The 20,094-nt window shown below is 34.6% G+C and overlaps 1 protein-coding gene across 1 annotated transcript in view; it reads right to left on the bottom strand.

Moving 5' to 3' along the window:
* LOC149567124 (toll/interleukin-1 receptor-like protein) overlaps positions 1–19,853 on the bottom strand; it is a 65,263-nt gene extending 45,410 nt beyond the window's left edge. Inside the window, exon 1 of the mRNA XM_089816606.1 lies at positions 19,813–19,853. Within this exon, the coding sequence (XP_089672732.1) occupies positions 19,813–19,853 (41 nt within the window). The remainder of the gene's footprint in view (positions 1–19,812) is intronic.
* Positions 19,854–20,094: the final 241 nt, after the last annotated feature.

Here is a 20,094-nt window from a genome sequence, read left to right as displayed (position 1 = left end):
GAACAAAGAATACCTAGAGCCTAAAGTGCATAGAGGTACATTTTTGTGTAGGTTCTTTAGGATAGGAGATTTTTCAATTGGAAAGAAATCCTTAGATTAAATACATTCTTTCCTCCACCACTTTAATTTATCAATTGCCCCTTATAGAATGTATGATCTAGATAATTGGATGAGGAATATCCTCAAAGAAATAAGAAATTACGTGTTGCCAAAAAAAAAGAGTTACCACATGAGGACCTCATTCCCAACATTATAGATGAGGGGGAGGCAGTTGATAAATTGGAGAGGTTTGATGATGTTCTAAGGGTGGAGAGGGAATTGAAAAGATTGGACCCAAATTTTAAGGGTTTTTACATGGATGTCCCTTACCCACAAAGGATAAGGAAGATGGTCGTTAACCATGTTGAGATCATGGCACAAATACCAAAGGGGCTAATTGGAGAAGAAGAAAGGGTAAACCTTGATAGCTTGAAACTAGATGTGACCCCAAAAATTGAAGAAGATGAACTTGTAAAGGTATCATGGGTTACCAAGGGTAATAAAAGGTAGAAGTTAGTTCACATACTAGAAAAGGTGAAACAAAGAACTCTGCAAATTTAGCTTGAAAGAAATTAGTATTTTGTAGATTTGAGGCTGAGCTACCTATAGGATATAGTAAATGCAACAAAGAACTCTCTGAATGATTTGGAGCTAACAACATCAAGACTGGATGACATGATCATCAAGGCTCAACAATTTGTTGAAGATGATGAATTCATCAACTCTATTGAGTTCAAAAGCTTCCTGTACAAGATTAAATAGAGTGAACTAGTATTGAAGATGAAGCCAGGAGAATCTGATGAGGAGAAGCAAGAATTAGTAGACAAGCTTCATGCTTATGATCTTAAGAGTGAGGTGATGACTCCTCAAGAGGCTAGAGAACTAGTATAAAGAAGTGGTATGCTTCTAGTACCTAGATGGGATTTGGAACAAGCTTTCATGCTTGACTAGATTAGAAGACAAGAAAATTCAGTATCTTATGAGGCATTTGGTGTTGATGGATTGTAGAGGTTATCGGGTTTTAACATTGATTCCAAATCTTTAGCAATGTGAAGCATGAATCCTGCATCTAATAAGCCCAAGTTGATGGATGTGCAAAGCATAGATCAGGGAAATATGATAGTATGTACTCTACAAGGTACCTCAGGTATAGAAACCTCCAAGGTTGTGAAGCATTTCTCATTCATGAATGAGGCCAAAGTGGAGGAAATAGAGAAAAGATTGGCTAAATCATTCCATGACTATATAGATGTCAAGAAGTTATATTAAGATGAACTCAAAAAGAACCATGTCTATAAACAAAGAATAGAAGAATTGGAGGCCAAGGTTTAGGGGCTAGAAGCTGAAGTTGCATCTCTGAAGGAACAACTAGCTGGTGCAGAGCAGAATAAAAAATAGAGCATTCAGGAAAAACCAACCATAATCACATTAGAAATAACTACTCAATAAGAGGGGCTGGAGGCAGGGGATATAGAACCTACAAGGATGAGCATTAATGCTCCATCTTCATAGTAGGATGGTGAAGTAAGGACAACTGTCCTTAAAGGTATGATAGGCCATAGAGTTGAGAGTTTAAAAAATATATCCCAACAAGCCCATGCTTTGTATATTTCTTTACAAGATGTTGAGCATGTTTGTAATGAAGCACTTACATGGCTATCACCCACTTTCAACATGTGGGGGCCATATTTTTAATTTTTGGAGAGGCTAATAATGTTGATGGAAAGAAAGCCAAATCTGCCTGACAAAATAATTACAGTAAAGGAGGGCTTGGAAATAGTAAAATAATTAATAGGCTTCTTTGCTAGTAAGTTGCAAATGATACAAGGAAAATGAAAATTTTATCGTAGGGGATTAAGCCCTGCATTGCTTCAATTTTGGATATTGACAACAAATTGAGAGACTGGGAGGAGTGGTTAGATTCTTTCAATGTAGTGCTAACTCAAGAAGCCATAGCATAAGTTTTTGAAGATGATAGTGATGTCCCATTCAATAACCTGATTGATTCCTTATTTACAGTTGAAATAGACTTAAATAAATTTTCATTGGAATCAAGAGCTAAAATAGATTCCAGGTGGATTAAAGCCACAAAGGACTTGGATGAGGTTAAGACAACCATATGGCCCACAAAAAGGGAGATAGATGTCTAGGAGGTAGTTAGAGAAATTAAGGCTTTGACAACAAGGAGTAGTTGAAGATTTATGGAATTAAAGGCATAAGAAGATTTACATAAGATTAGATATATTGAGCTGCCCATTAAGAAAGAAAAAAGTTTTTGAATCTTTTAAGAAAGTTAGAGACAGGAGAAGACAAAAGGAATTAAAGTGAAGACTCCTGCAGGAAATGTCACCTACTAATTTTGCAATTACCTTCCTATTTTGGTTTGAACGTACAATAATGTTTTAATTGCAACTTTTCAGACATGTCTAGCCATTTTTCTTTCCATTAGAGTTTTGACATGTGTCCTCTCATCTGAATCTTATTGCAATCCTTCTATATAAGGATTTCCAAGATGTAGAGTAGAGGTCCGAAGTTTGTATAATTTTCAGTGTTGTATGTTATTCACAGTCAATCTAGTTTTTTGTCATATTATATGTTTGTATTTAGTTTTGTAAATATGAGAATATGGTGAATGTTGGGTGATTAAGATTGTCAAGTTTTGAGCAATACTTCGAGTTTATATCAGTACTATAATTGTTTTCAAAGGAAATTAATATAAAAGGAAGTTCTGCATATCTTTGTCTTTGAGTTTTGTCTCCATTCTTATATATTTGTAATCTTGGGACTGAGATGAACAAAATTCTTTCATTTTAATGAAGCTTGGATGAGTTGTATGTCTTTTATTGATTTATTTTAATTCAAAGAATAAGTAAATTATTTCAAGAATTGACAGGGTTTCAAGTATATGGGAGGGATATTGTAAGAATGAAATTCAAAGTTAATTGCTGACAAATTTAAATACAAGTCAATGAAATAGGTCTAGAGTTATTGGTTTTGACTCTGTGTAACAATGGATAAGGCATTGATCAATTAATTCAATTGCAAGTTGATATATTCGTATGGTTGCACAATGCATGTATCAATCAAAAATCAATTTTCCATTTATGTAATGAAGAACTAAAAATGCTTGTCAACACTTATTTGTGATAGTTTTCCTTTGGTTATAACTAGCTATTATAATCAAGGATTTTATTGCAAATCTAAGAAAAATATTAACTATTATCTTCTATAAGGGATAAATTTGAAAGAAGAAGTATTAGTAAGCAAGTATTGAGAAATATCAAAATAAGTAATCACATTCAAATCCCTAAGGTGCACCCACCTTGGCACTGTAGAGCCTAAAGTGTAGAGAGTTTTGTGTACTTTGTTGAAGTTGGTCCAGAGCTAAGACTAACCTTGCTAAATATGGGATCTAACTAATCCTTAGGCTCATTTTGGTCTTATGCATCTTGGTATTGGGTTTAGAGAAACTTGGTAGTCCAAAAAACACCAACATATCTAATATCCTTTTTTTTATAATTTTAAGGATAATATTATTAGTTGATTATGCCTGACCATTTCCCTATGGATGGTAAGGGGATGAATATGATACTGTTATCCCATATTTAGTGCAAAATTTTGTAACTTCTTCTTATCTGAAACACATCCCATTATCAACAATAATTTTTCTTGGAACACCAAATCTTGTTGATATACTATTCATCATAAAATCTATAAAAACAATACTAGTAGATCTTCTGGTCTTCAACCCATTTAGAAAAATAGTCAGTAGCAACTAAAATCCAACCGATTCCACTGCTTGCCTTATTACTAACCTCACCTATGAAGTCTATTCCCCACATCTGAAATGGTTCTTGTTCTTGTAATTTCTTAAGGGGAAAAGCTCCATCCTATTTTGTTTTACCTAAAAACCTTTGACATGCTTCACATTTTCTCACATAGTTACAATAGTCTCTAAGGAATGAGGCCAATAATATCCCACTCTTAAAATCTTGTTTGCTGGAGTCGGGGCATTTAATACCCTCCATAGACTCCTTGATGCAATTGTTTTAGAATAATAGGTGCTTGATGAGCATCAAGACATAAATGTAATATGCCATCTCTATTTTTCCAATATAAATCTCCTTCAATAAGAACATTTTTTTTTGCATGTGACTTAACTATCCTTTTTAAATTTTCACTCCAATTATCATGGCTTTTCATGGTTGTCAAATAATAAACAACATTAGTATACAAAGGATAATTTTATATGCTCATTATGCTATTATCTGCTTCCACCTGATTGATTTGTGATGCTTTTAAATAGGCATCCACCATAAGTTTTGCTAATCCTTGACCTCAGGCCAATTTGGTTATTTAAATATCAATGCTAAACTCTTGGATCTAATTAATCCATATGTATCTTCTTCCAATAGTTTCAGTTTGTCTCAATATGTCTTTAATTGTTGCACTGGGGACATAAGCAATAATGCTAGCACCTCCTAAGTATTGGTGAAAATCTTTGATTGCCTTGACCAAAGCAAGCTTACTTCTCATTTATATCATAGTTTTACTCATAATTTTGTAGACTCTTGATAAAGAAGGCAATAGGTTGTTCATGCCCTTCTTCATTCTTTTAGAGGATCACGACAACAATCGTATGATAAAATACAAAAGAAAAACTTGAAAAGGTTTACTGAAATCTGGGGCTTTAAGAATAGGTGCTTCTTTGATAGCTCTTTTTATATTTGCAAAGGCTTGTAAGGCCTCGTCTTCTGAAACTAAATCAGCCCTTTAATTTTTTTTTTTGACATTGGTTTAATAATTTCAAAAAAATTAGACACAAATCATTTGAAAAAGTTAATCGATGACCAAAGAATGATTGTATTGCTATGAATATCTTTGGAATTTTATATTATCAATGAACTTTACTCTATTATGGTCTATTCTGACACCTTCCATGGAAACGATATGGCCTAATAATTTTCCTTCTATTACCTTAAATTGACACTTTTTTGGATTGAGAGATACTCCATATTCAAGAGCTCTCTTGAATATTTTTTTCTAAATGATTGCAATGATCTCTTGCTTCCTTTGAATAATTTGTCAAATCATCCTCATAAATGACCAAAATGTGATCAATTAGACCATCAAATGCAACATCCATGGCCCTTTGAAATATTGCCCCTGCATTGGTTAGGTTGAAAGGCATCCTAGCATATACATATGTCCCCCATGTAGTAGTAAATGTCATTTTATATTGTTCAACCTCTTTAATTTTTACTTGATTATAGCCAAATAAACCATCCATCATAGATAGCAATTCATTTCTTGTAACCTTTTGTAATAGAGCCTCCATATTCATAAAGGCATAATTATCCTTTAATGATGATAAATTCAAATTCTTGAAATCAACACATAGCCTTATATCACCATTCTTTTTTGACAAAAACTATTTTTATGTCAGAGTGAAAATGTTCAATGATATATTCAAATCTAGGTTATTTATTAATCCTTATATCCTTACAATTTATAGGAATTGTTGCATAAGAAAAATCCAATTGTATATGCTTCCCAACTAGATTTGACCATTGGCTTGAAAGTAATAGACCATAGGAAGCTGGGACATCAACCACGGTTATATCAATCTTATATGAAACATCAGGACAAGATGGGAGCTTGAAGTCAACTTTTTTACTAACCTAGTTACTAGGATAGACCTATTATCCATCACATAACACTTTCCATAAGGTATGTCTAATTTTAATCCTAATTTGGTCATAACTTCAACATCCATAATATTCATGATGGCAAGTGAGAGTGGATAGGGAAGAGGATGGGGAAGCGTAGCTTTTCAAAATTCAAAACCTATCCTAGGTGAGATTCCTCAAGAAGGGGGGTATGGAAGCATGGATCATAGGGAGGTGTTACAGAATGTCAAGGGGTTGTAGAGATCAGAGATGTGATAGAAAATAATGATGGGAACCCACATGAGAAGGACAAAGGTAAGGGAAAGTCTTTTTCATCCTCCAAGCAGATCAGTTTGGGGTTCTTCTGAAAAAATGATCTTCTCTCTTTGGAGTTAAGCCTATTGGTAAGTCTTCTTTTCCTCTGGTTAAAATACTCTCTAGTTTGGAGAAGGGTTCTTGTGTGATTACTATACCAAATGAGTTGGTAGATCATAGCATTGCTTTAATGGCTTCTACCCTAGTCAGTAAGTGTATTGGAGAAAGGCTAAATATAGATATTGTAAGATCATTCACATAGAAAAAATGGAAGCTCAAGGGACAAGTTAGAGTATTGGCAATGGCAAAAGGCTTTCTGTCTTTTGATTTTTCATGTAGGGAGGACCTATCAGGCATTTTGTGTGAAGGACCTTAGAGTATAGGTCACTCAACTCTAGTTCTCCAAAAGTGGACTTCAAAGCTAGATTTGAACAATTCATTTTTTGTGCAAGCTCTAGTTTGGGTTAGACTTTCGGAGTTGCCCTTGGAGTTTTGGAATGAGGATGTGTTTATGGGAGTGGTAAAATCCTTTTGTGAGCTTTTGTCAATGACCCAATAAAAGCTTCCAAAAGAAGATTAATGTATGCTAGGATTTGTATTGGAGTGAGGGAAGGGGCTGATATGCCAGAGGTTGTGTTTTCATTCTAAGCTTGGCACACATACTCAGAAGTTGGACTATGAAAATATTCCTTTTTCTTGTTTTCATTGTCTGAAATTTGGGCATAAGGCGAATCAGTGCCCTCTGGTTAAAGCTAAAAAGAAAAGGAAATCCATTATATTTGAATTAGGAAAGGTGAAAAAAATTAGGGAAAAAAAGGATATAAAGGAAGGCCAGAAGTTTCAGGAGAAAATAGTGGAGGTTCCTTTTAATGGAGGGAACAAACTAGAGTCAAAAGTAGAAGGTCCTATTAAAGGAGGGAATAAACCACCCCAGAATGAATTAAAGGTAGAAAAGATAGTGGATATAGTCTTCTCTAGATCTAAGATCATAGAGGTGGAAGGCCCACCTAAGATACCTAGCTCCTCTGAAGCCAATGAGGTGGATATCCTAGAGAAGCAGACTGGATCTCAAATCAATGAGAAGGTTTCAGCTATGTCTATTTTGGAAGGTCACATGGATAGTGGGAACTCAGGGAAAGTTGTTGCTTTGAAAAAAGAAATTTCAATGGTAGATTCCAATAAGGAAAGGAAATAGAAGGATTATCAAAATCAGGAAGCTAGTTTGGTTTCACCTCTAGTGGAGAGGAAGGAGAATAGGACAAAGATTGATTTTTTGACCTAGGAAATTAATATGTTCTTAATTCAAAGGGAGAGAAAGGGGGATAATGAAGTGGAGTTTGAAAGGGAAAATCAAGAGAAAGTCTTGGGTTTTCCATTTCGTATTCGGAAGGACCAATTTGTTTCCTATAATCTAGAAGAGAGATTTGAGATTATTGGTAATCTCTCTTCTCCTGATAAGATGGAAAGGGTTGATGATTGTCCAAAGAAAAAAAAAGGAAAGCAAAAAAAATAAAATAAAAATAGTCAGGATCCCTCTTTGGTGTCACCAGCTCAGACCAAGAGTCATGGAAAACCAAACTTTGGAGGGACGCTGAAGTCAGTAGGCAGGAGGTTTTTAAGTCAAGTCTTACAAGAGGAGACCAGAAGGAACTTGGTAGATGGGAGCCAAAGAATTATTTTGAAGTGTGCTTCTAATTGGAAATGAAGATAATTTCTTGGAATATTAGGCGTCTTAATGGGGTCCATAAGCTAGAAATTCTTAGGAATATGATTAGAGATCAAAGAACTAATATTATGCTGATTCAAGAAACTAAAATGAAGAAGGAGGTTCTGCGTATGATTTTCTTTAGCAACAGTATGGTTGGAGAAGCTATGGATTCTAAAGGAGCGTCGGGAGGTTTGCTCACTCTTTTTAATAATAAACAATTCAATTTTTCTTCCTTGTATAATGATGGTAATATTCTTTTTTGTAAAGTGTTTCATTTGTATTCCAATGATTATTGGTTCCTTTTGAATCTCTATGCTCCTAATTCTAAAAGGGAAAGAAAGTATTATTGGACTAAGATTGGTGATATGGTTCAGAACAGTAATTTGAATAAAGGTATCATCATGGGGGATTTCAATACTCCTCTCATTGATGAGGAAAAAATGGGAGGTTTGGCCCCAGATTGGGATAGTAAGTTGGATCTCTCTAATTTTATTAATAATTTGGCTCTTTTAGATGTGGATCTTTTGGGTGGGATTTACACTTGGTCCAATAAAAGATTTGGAAGCGATTGTATTCAGGTTTGTTTGGATAGAGCTCTTATTTCTCTGGATTGGTTGAAGTCTTTTTCTTTCAAGTTGTCCATTCTCCCTAGAGTTTGTTCAGATCACTCTCCCATATCCCTCTCAGTTGTCTCTCTTGAACGTAGGAGGAACTACCCTTTTTGGTTTGAAAAGATGTGGATTTCCCATCCATATTTACTAAATAGGATATATTCTTGGTGGGGTATGAAAGTGGATGGAATGACTATGTTTAGAGTTGCAAAGAAGCTGAGTAATGTGAAACGGTTGATTAAAATTTGGAACAAGATGAATTTTGGCCATATTTTTCAGGATAAAGAGGAGTTGTCTGTCAAGCTTAGTTCAATTCAGGACACCATTCAAAAAAATGGGTATAATGATTTGAATAGGAATGTTGAGATGTCTATTCTAACTAACTTGCACAATATTATAAGTAAAGAAGAGAAGTTCTGGAAACAAAGATCAAGAATCAATTGGCTTAAAGAGGGGGATCAAAACACCAAGTTTTTTCATCTTTCTACTCTAAAGCATAGAGCTAATAATAGAATATCTAGCTTAAAAAAGGGGTGGGGTCTTTTGACTAGAGAGAATGAAATTGCAACTGAAGCTATTTATTTTTTCTCTTCTTTTTTGTCCTGGGACCCCATGTTATCTGTGTTAGGAATAAGGTGTCTCAACCTTGTATAATTCCTATTCTTATTATTTGTTTTGTAAAATGTATTTCTTGCAAATAATGTTGATGTGTCGACATCTTGAATTGTGTAAGGAGATCATGACTAAAACGGTTATGACGGATTCCTCTGACACATAAGAGCTATGTTAGGAAGATTCAATGACAGGTGAAGACATGTCGCAACTAAGATATTTGAGTACTGTACACTCTACCCCAATAGTGGGGTTCAACATTTTTTGGGGTTCCTATTTTCTTGGAGAATGGTAAAACCCTAATATGGTTTACCTTTGGGAGTAGCCCTAAAATGAAGCACATGTTATAAGCATTTTTAGAGTTGCAAAGAGATGTGATGCGAAAAAGGTGTATTGTTGGTACTGCGAGTAGCTATTGGAGTCTTCTGTTGTTGATGTTGAACTTGCATTGAAAGTGTATTGTAACCTTGTGTTGAAGATAATACATTGTGCAGGTTCTGAAGGGGTGGGGTTGTTTTACCGAAAGGTTTTTCCCCACCGGAAAATCCTTGTGTTATGTGTTCCTTTCTCTGTCTATTTTCAGTATGCATGGTTGGCTGTAATATTGTTGTTTACATGATATTGAATCTGTAAGTGTAGAAGATTTTAATAGGATTTGCATCATACTTTCCTTATGAGATTATTGTAGGAAGTTGTTTTTGCACCTGAGTTTCCTTACAATCTGTGGTGGATCAGAATGAAATTATTTCTTGTCTTCCTTACATTATTCAACCTCATCATAACAAAATGTTGAGGGTAATTCCTAAAGTGTAGGAGGTTAAAGTTGATTTGTTCTTTCTTTCAACTTATAAAGCCCCTAGACCAAATGGTTTTCCAACCTTCTTTTTTCAGACATACTGGGAGATGGTTATGGAAGATGTGGTAAAGGCTGTTTAGGATTTTTTTGGAGCTAGAAGCCTCCTAAAAGAGATCAATTCTACATTCCTAGTTCTCATTCCTAAAGTTCTTGGGGCCAATTCTTTGGATAGATTTAGACCTATTAGTCATTGTAACTCTTTCTACAAGACCATTTCAAAGGTGTTAACATCCAGACTTCTAAAAATTCTCCCTTTGATCATATCTTAGCAACAAACGAGATTCATTCTTGGAAGACAAATTTTGGATTCTATCATGATGGTTCATGAAGTTATTCATTCCATTGAAGTAGGAAAAGGAGAAGGCTTGCTTCTTAAGCTAGATCTTTCTAAAGCCTATGACTGGGTGGACTGGACTTTCCTAGGTTTGGTGCTTCAAGCTTTTGGCTTTGATCATAAAGTTTGCAAGCTTATATCTCAACATATTTCTACTTCTTCTCTAGCCATTTTGATTAATGAGGTTCCCTCTAATTTTTTCAAACCTTCGAGAGGTTTAAGATAGGGGGATCCTCTCTCTCCTATTTTGTTCATTATAATGGTTGAAAGTATTGGAAGTTTGATTGAGAATAATAAACAAGAAGGGAGACTTAGAGGGATGAGGCCTTCCTCTAGGAATGTTTCTTTTACTTATCAACAACTTGTGGATGATACCATTATGGGAGGGGAAGCTTATGATAAGGAGGCTAAGGTGATGAAGGATCTTCTGAATATTTAATCAGAGGATCAAGCCAGCTTATAAATTGGGAGAAAAGTTCTATTTTCTTCATCAACACTCCAGAGGATAGACAAAGGAAAATTGCTAGGATTCTTGGATTTGGAGTGGTTAAGATACCTTTAAGCTATCTTGGTCTCCCAATGGGTACTAGGCCTCCTAATTATTTTTGGAATGGGATTATTGATATGTTTAGCAAAAAATTGGTGGGATGGAAAGGGTCTTCTCTTAGTCAAGCAGGAAAATGTCTTTTGGTTAAGTCCACTTTTCAGAATCTCCTGATGTATGCCCTGAGCCTCTTTAGGATACCAGCTAAGTTTTTTGATAAAATGGAAAATATCTAGAGAGATTTTCTATGGTCTATCCTTAAGTAACATAAAATATATCCTCTTGTGGCTTGGGATAATGTTTGTCTTCCTAAGAGCTATGGGGGCTTGGGTATCAGGAAATTAAAACATCTAAATAAGGCTCTTCTAACTAAATAGATTTGGTACATTTTTAATAGTATAGGGGAATGGAGAGATATTTTAGTTAAGAAGTATGTCAAAAGGTCTACTATTCAGGTCTTACTTAATAATGATGATATACTAAATGGGTCTGTCATATGGAATGGTATCCTCAAGGCAAGGGACATAACCAAAGCTAAGATAAAGTGGAAAGTGGGTAATGGTGATGACATTCTCTTTTGGCATGATAATTGGTTGGTCCAAGACCCTCTAATAAATAATCCTAATTTTGTAAACTAGGTAAATATTTGTGTTGAGAAATTTGGACTAAAAGTTAGGGACTATAGAACTGATCAGGGTTGGAGAGACCTATCTCTCATTTCAAATGATCTAAAGCCAATAATGATAATGTTGAACTCAATGATTCTAAATAATAATAGAGATGAATTAATATGGGAAGATAATCCTAATGGATGTTATTCGGTTGCTTTGGGATATAATTCTCTTTGCAACTTGAACAAGAAGCCACCTTCAAAAAAAGCTTGGTTACTTGGGCTTACTCCAAAGATTAATATTTTTTCTAGCTTGTGCTACAAGACAAAATTCTTACTTAGGAAAATTTGATTAAAAGAGGACATTATATCCCAAATAGATGTATACTGTGTAAACATCAAATGGAAATGGTCAATCATATGTTTATCCATTGTCCTTTTTTGAGGGAAGATTGGGATAGTATTGCTAAGAATTTTGGGGTTAGTTGGTGCAAGCCAGGTAATGTGTTGGATTTCTTTTGTCAATGGAATAACATGAATAAAGGTACAATTTTTTAAGATTTAAGTATCTGGTCTTTGCCTCATTTTTGTTGGGGAGTTTGGAAGGAAAGAAACAATCATATTTTTAGGGATAGAGACTAACCTGCTTTTGTTTGGCAGGTAAAATTTATAGTAATATAAAGGAAAATTACCAAGTTAGAAAGGGGGGAGACATTGAAGATGGTGGTAAGAAAAAGGAGAAGGAAAAGGATATGAGGGCCAAAAGACAAAAGGTGAAATGGATGCTCCCTCTTGAGGGATGGCATAAAGAAAATTTTGATGGTGTGGCTAAAGGAAACCCTGATCCTTTGTGATGTGGAGGTATCATTAGAAATTGTTATGGTGGAGGGATTGCAGCTATATCTCACCCTTTGGGATATCAGACGAACCACTATGCAAAAGCTAATGCATCTCTCCACACAATGAAATTAGCTTTAGCTATGGGAGTCAAAAAATTATGGTTGGAGGGGGATTCAAATAACATCATAAGGTGTATTAAAAGGATTACCCAACCAACATGGCCCATAGCTAATATCAATAAAGAAATTCATTCTATTCTTGGCAATTTTGATGGATTCCACATCAACCATGAATTTAGGGAGGCAAATTCCATCGCAAATTGATTTTCCAATGAAGTAGTTAAGCTAGAAAAGGTGATGGTTTGGAACTCGAGCGAGGACATCCTAGAAGATGTGAAAAGCTGTATTGATCTAGAAAGAATCTAGGGCAGTATGGGGGATACCTAAAGTCAAATATGGATATTAATGTGAGTAAGGGTTTGAGTAATTGTAATAATAGTGATTAAGGAAGGTGAAGTCAGGTGATGTTATCAGTGTCAAATTGATACATTTCTTAGGTCAATTTTTTTCTTCTTCTTTACCATTTTTGGGGAAGAGAAAGACAAATCGATGATTAGCAGAGAGGCTTCCAGTAGGGTTTTCAGAGATTTGAGAAAGGCAATCAGAGGACAGAGTTTATGAGAATAGTTAGTGTTGAGAATTTTGAAATAGTAGGGGAAAGAAGTAGGAAATAACTAGTTGGAGAGACAAACAAATGGAAATAAAGGGCTAAATTCTAAGAGAAGTTAGAGAAGAGAGGTATAACCAATTTTATTGCTAAACTTCATGGATTTGACCCTGCGATCACTAACAATATGGTAAACTCTTAGAAGAATGGGAGGATTAAAGTGGATGGGGTTTCATTTTAGGTGACTAAGGATATCATTGTTCATGTAACTGAAATTTTGGCTAAGGGGTTGAAGTTTTATAAAGATAAGAAGGTGTCAACGAACACTATGAAGGACTTTGCAAAGAATACGGAGGAGAGAAAGGCACTGGTTAAGAGAAAAACTTACTACGAAATGGACTCTATCAAGAAATTATGGAGGTATGTTTTGAGGGCTATTATAGAGTATATATCTTTGGACACTAGATTTGATAGAGTAAGAACAAACCCTTTTGTTTTACTCAATCATTTTTGCTATGGTGTTAAGGTTTCTTTCCCTTTTTATTTATATACTTCCATGTGTAACGATATTTTTTGGCATAAGAAATAGCCCTCGACTAATTTGACCCTACATGAGGGGTTAATGCTACTGATATATGAGCATTTCAAGGCTCAGACCAAAAGCAAAACCCTCACCTAGGTTGTGGATGTGTCTATGGAAACAAGAAGCTCTAGCTTCTCATCTAACTCAAAGGATATTTAGAGTATTAGTTTGGAGGATGAAAAAGATAACATTTTGTCTGGTAAGAAGGCTAAGGTTGAGGAGAAGAAATTGCCCTCATCAACAAATACCCCATGTAGGAAAAGCCCTAGAGGGCTAGGGCCGCAAACTTCAGGTCAAGGAGATGAAGAATACAATGAAGAACGGGAGGATATGAATACCGAGGATGAGAATGATGAGGATGAGGATAATAACAAGGAGGAGTCGGTGGCTAAAAAATAGAGGAGGTCTAAAGAGAAGGATTATAAGAGGAATTTGGATTCTAGGCTAGAGATCTCTGCCATTCATCTTTCCCCTATTCATCCTCAGGAACATGATGAGGAGAAGAACAATGGTGAGGGTGGAGAGGTGGTAATTAAAGACATGCGTATGGCCTAGAAAAATTTCAATGTTAGAACTTCGAAAATGGGTATTGTCAGAGAAGTAATGAACCCCCAAATTCTCAAAGAAAAGAAGGGTTAGCTCTAGATGGAGGATCTCATTGATCCAACCATGGTGGCCATTTCAGATAATGCAAGGGAAATGGGCAGGAGTTTTTTTAATAATTCTAGAAACAATATGATTAACAATTTTAGGTCAATAAAATGGCTATACCATGAATTGGAGGAGTTCAGAGAAAGAATGGGTCAGCTAGAGAACAAAAGGAAGAAGCTAGATTATGGTGATTTGAATGATCAGGGGGAGTGCCTTAGCTTGGAAAAAAAGAGAATTCAGAGTTTGGAAAATTACAACCATAATCTAGCTAATCAGATGATTTCCATTCTAACTTCTATAAATGATAACATCTCTTCCCTTGCCAGAATGCTAAAAGCTAAAGGTTCACTGGATGAAAATGAGAAAAAGGACAAAGCTAGAGATAGAATGAAAGAGGACATGATGACAAACATTACCTTTAGTAGCTCTGATTGGACAAGTTAGAAGAAGTAGAAGCAAATTGTTGAGGAGTTACACAAAGCCTATGAAGTGGCAAAAACGATGTAGGAACTTGAGAGAAAGATAGAGGAATAACTTAGGTTTTTCTTTTCCTATCTTTTGGACTATTAGACTACTATAGTTTTTTGATAGTTGGCTTTTTGTTTGTCTATTCTTCTGGCTTTTTGCCTGTCTATTGTACTGGCCTTTTGGTTGGCTATTGTTCTTTGGTTGGGCTTTTGTTTCTTATTATTAGCCATTTGAAATGTTTTAACTTGTGAGTTTTAGGATCCCTGTAAAACCTATTTTTATTATCAAAAACATGCATAATATTCATAGCAACACTTGAATTTATCATACCATTCATAACCATCTTATTATATAATATTTCGAATTCCTTGCCATATTCAAGATTTTTCACTATTTCTAAGAATGGGACAGAAACCTTTAATTGAGATAGAGAATTTGAAATAATTGAGTTACTCACTTGTTCCTTACCTAGTGCTTGCTGATCTATTTCTAGGGTCTGTTGTAAGGTATTCTAAGTAGGCTTACTCAATGCAATCCCTTTTTTTAGAGCGAGCTTATCATCTTTTTTTGGGGTCTCAATTAATTATCATATTCCTCAATTTTTAGTTATTCTTAGCCTTTTCATCCACTACAATTGTGAGATCTTTTCTTTCTTCAATAGTCATAATTCTTCTAATTGGTTCTTCATCTGAGTGAACTTTTTGATTTGAGTATCTCATCCTTCATGCATCAACATTTGAAACATATTCATCTTTTGAGGAATCTTTACCCCAAAAGGGTTATGAGGACAAAGCATTTATTGGTGCTTCATGTTTGAAATGAAAGTTATAATCATAGACATTCCTAGTCACTAAACATTGTTATGGAGAATGTGGCATTCTACATACTTCACACCATCGACCATTCTCAACATAGTTATTATTTCTTTGAAGTGGTTAGGAGTATAAGTGTTCTTGGTAGGTTTACCATCTTTTCATGATGTGGTGTATGCCATGTCTTGCATCCTATATCTCTCCTTATTATAAGGTATATTATTTTTTATTCCTTCATTTTATTTCTTCACATGTAATCTTTAATCATCCTGAGGATCTTGTCAATCTTATGTTCTTCCTTATTTTTCTTAGGTGCTTTGGGATCAAACGACCTAGGATATTCTCTTTTTCCTACTTACAACCTTTTTATCATTTTCAATCGTCATAGCCACTTTAAACATGCTTCTTGCAATGTATTAGGTCTATGAGACCTTATTGCATAATATGTCTTTCTTTCAAAGGCACATAAATAAAAAATTATGAGAAAGGAGTCAACATGCCTAATGTCTTGAGGTATCCTACTCAAGATTTTATTGAATCTTTTTATTAAATTCAAAAATAGTATCATTAGAATTCTTCTTCAGATTGGTTAATTCATGACACAAAATAGGTATCAGTATGGTTCCCAAACTGATCAAGGCACAAGTCTACAAAATCATGCTAACTAGTTAACTAATTTTTAAGCAACCCTTTTTACCATTATGCAACATCATTGGTTAGAGATTGGACAAATAATTTGATGAATACATCTTCATTATGTTCTTCTAGTTCTTCAATGACACTTTTAAGATTAATGACATGTATTTCTTCAAATTGATCTCCTTCTTTAGAGAATTTAGGTATAGCGCTTCTCAGATCATTGGATATAGGATTAGGGTAACCTATTATTCCTAAGAATTATAGTTTCTTATATAGTTCTATGTTCATAGGGGCTCTCTCTCGTTAGTTATTTTGATTAAAGTTAAACCTCCTCAAATTGTTTCGATTATTATTTTGATTGTTAACAGTATTATTCCTCCAATTATTTCTATCTCTACTTGCCTCATTTTTTATTTTGGTCAATAAAACTATTATTTTCCTCATTTTTATACAATGAGTTTTTATGCATAGTATTGAAAGAGGATTTTTTAGTTTTATGAGGAGGGGTGTATTTCAATGACCGACCTTTCTCTTTATTCACTTTTTCTTTAGCATGCTCCAGTGTATTAATAATATTTTTGCTCAAGTTAGCTTTTTCTATTAATTCTTTGAAAACTCCTCTTAATTCCTTTGTAGCCCTTCTCAAAGACTGTAGAATTTCTAATGCCTTTGTAATCTTTTGAGAATCCTCATTTGTTTCTTCATTATTGTCTTCTTCACTTGATTCATCAACAATTTGGTGGGCTCCAAATCACCTTGAGTTCCATTCAAAAAATTGATTTTCTTTATGCTGAGTATCCATTTGATCGTCATCACACAAATATTTTTCTCTATCTACAAATTTTTTATATCCAGTTAACGACATATCTGCTGATTGGTTATCTTTTTTTTTTTTTTTTGGAGTATGCTATAAATATTTTCCAAGAATGCATAGACCTTCTTCTCTACATTAAACTTCATGGATGAATGCATGCTACTTCTTCTATTCTCAAATACAAACAATTGAATACACAAAATAGTAGAGTCGCCAATTTTTCTTCAATCAAAATTTCATACTCTAGTAGAGTGTAAAAATATGTCCTTTGAAAAAACACTACTTACTAGGTCTTTTGAGTTCTTTCTCTAGTAAAGTTGCAATTTTATTTTCTCAATTTATTGGTCTATAAAACTAAAAATATCTGGGTAAATGCATAATGTGAATCATGAGCAATTCTCCCAAGTAGAGTCACCAATTTGTTGGTGCACAAAATCATTAGTTGACTTCCTACAAGCTTGCCTACTTGATGCTAGGAAACTCAACACAATTTTAGCCAAAAAAGAAGATTAAACCTTAACTTTATTCAATCTACACACTTTAGGCTTTGTAAGACCTAGGTGGTTGTACCTTAACTTGTACTGAAATAATTATAGCGATTGCAGACTTAACAATACTCTTGAGTTGGCAAAAGTTCTCTAAGGGAAATTTATTATAATAACAAATGTTTGCAATAAAGGGGGAGGGTTTCAAAAAATATGTAGGAGCATATGAATGTGAGCTAATACTGATTGTTTACCTTCCACATAGTTGTCCTTAATTTTCAAATTTTGATATGACTAGTACCTTCCAAATTGGAGAAGAGAGTCAACTTTAACAAAAACTAAATTATTGTTATGTCTTGGAGATGGGCACGCCACCATCAACCAATAAGCAACTTGTTGTGGTCTCATAATGCACTCCCTATTTCTCCTAAAAATGGGGAGCCCCTACTAATTTTTTTCCTACCAAGTTCCTAGTCTGGAGTCTAGGTTACTTTTGGACTTCTCTAGAAGTGTAGGTCAAGCCCTAGCATCTGACTGGAGAGACCTAGATAATCAAGAACCTAGAGAGACACTTTTTGGAGGTCATTCTTTTGCACTCCCAAATAGGTGTGTAAATGCGCACCTTCACAAGGTGCACATATGTACACCCTTTTGGAGTTGTGCAATTGTGCATCTCTAGAAGTGTGCACCGGTGCACCTCCTATGGATGTACAAGTGCATGCACCCTAGAGGTGCACATCTACATGACTTCCTCAGTGCATTTTCTGTGGGGTCTATATAAGACCCCATGCCTCCTTCCCTCTCCCACATTGCACTTACCTCTCATTTGACACACACCTCACACTCCTGGTCCCTGTGCTTCTTTGCTCATGCATATACACTAACACAAGGCACCATAAAGGTGAACACATGTGCACCTTCCAACTTTTGAACACCTAACCTAAACAAGGCTAACCTAAGGAAAACCTAAGCTCCTAAAGTAGTATGAAGGTGTGCACAAGCACACCTCCATAAGGTGTGCATGTGTGCACCTTCAGAACATTAAAAAAAACAATTAAACAAAATACTTTCAAAGATTTCAGGTCCCATGAAGGTGCACACATGCACACCTCCACAAGGTGTACATGTGCACTCCTTTGTGGCCACTTAGATAAGACTTAAGTCTTCCACCCCACTTTTCACTGTGCAAGTGCACAACTGCATACCTCACATAGGTGCACAACTAGGAATTAAAGGCTATTTAAGGCTTAAAATAGCCTATTCTTGTCCACAAATTCATCAATTCTCACATTTACACTTTCAATCATTTTGTTTAGTAGATTTGTTCAAACATTTATAATCTTTGTTCTTAGATGAATTGCCCAGACAAATACCTCATCTCCTTTTGAATCCAATTTACCATTCCTTGCATCCTTATGAATGTAACACCTACATCAAAATATCTTAAAATAGCCTACATTACGTGTATGACCATACTTGAGTTCATAGGGTGTCTTGTTTATTCCTTTCTTGAACTGAACTCAATTGAGAGTATAAACAACAATGTTAAGAGCTTCTCTCTAGAAGATTTATGCAATATCTTCTTTAATCAACAATGCCCTTGCATAATCCACAATTGATCTATTTCTTCTCTCAGTAATTCCATTTTGTTGTGGTGTCCATGGTGCACATAATTATCTTTTAAGACCATGCTCAACACAAAAGTTAGTGAATTCAATAGACAAACAATCACTACCTCTATTAGATCTCAAACATTTCAATGATTTACCAGTTTCTTTCTCAACTCTAGCCTTATACAATTTGAACATATCAAAAGCATGTGATTTCAATTTCATGAACATGGTAGCCATTATTCTAGAATAGTCATTAACAAACAAGATGAAATATTTGTCACTAAAATAACTTTCCATACACATTGGTCCACATAGATCAATATGCACTAATTTCAAAATATTGTTAGAAGTGTGTACCTTTCTTGAAAAGATTGACTTTATCATCTTGCTAAGATAACATTCTTTGCACATAGCATTCTTAGGTTTTTACAGATTTGGCAAGCCTCTAACTCTTTTGTTTATACTCACCTTCACCACATTCTCAAAATTTACATGACACAACCTCTTATGCCACAACAATACATCCTTGATATTAACAAAAAAGCATGTCTCAATAGTAGGATCAAGATACAGTAAATTACCTTTAATTTTCATCCCAGTTCCAATTAGATTTCATTCATCATCAAAGATCTTGACTTTTTTGTTCTGAAACTCCATCTTGTGACTTGAATTATTCAATTGAGAAACACTCAAAAGATTATACTTTAGTCTTTGTACTCAGTTAGAATAATCACATCTGATTTTATCATTTAACGTTAATGACCCTCTTTCTTTTACTTGACATGGAACATCATTACCTAACTTAATCATTCCATCATCATCAATCTCCTCAAATATGTCAAACTTACTTATGTCACTAGTCATGTGATGTGAGAATCCACTATCTATAATCCATGTATCATTCTTGCTAACATGTAAAATAAGGGTAGTTTCACTCTCATACCTTTCTCCAATGGGATCTTCCTTGATAGCAACATAAACCATCTCAACTACTTCTTTCTCTTCATCAATTTTGGATTCAATGTGCTCGTCTTCAACAATGTAGTGTGTCTTCTTTCATTTTTCTTTATAGTCACTGTTCTTCCTATACTTGTGATCTTTCACCTCATTTATGTTATTCTTGCTTTTGTAAGGACATTTAGCATCAAAATAACCAACTTTATTGTACTTAAAAAAAATTAGGGACAGTTTACCTTTGAATTTACCTTTACCTCTTTTAACCTTA

The sequence above is a fragment of the Cupressus sempervirens genome, chromosome 3 (assembly GCF_028749045.1).
Source record: "Cupressus sempervirens isolate cs-2001-9-10 chromosome 3, ASM2874904v1, whole genome shotgun sequence".
In the NCBI taxonomy this organism is placed as follows: domain Eukaryota; kingdom Viridiplantae; phylum Streptophyta; class Pinopsida; order Cupressales; family Cupressaceae; genus Cupressus; species Cupressus sempervirens.
Note: the sequence above shows the minus strand (reverse complement) of the source record. Positions and strands in the feature narration are given on the sequence as shown.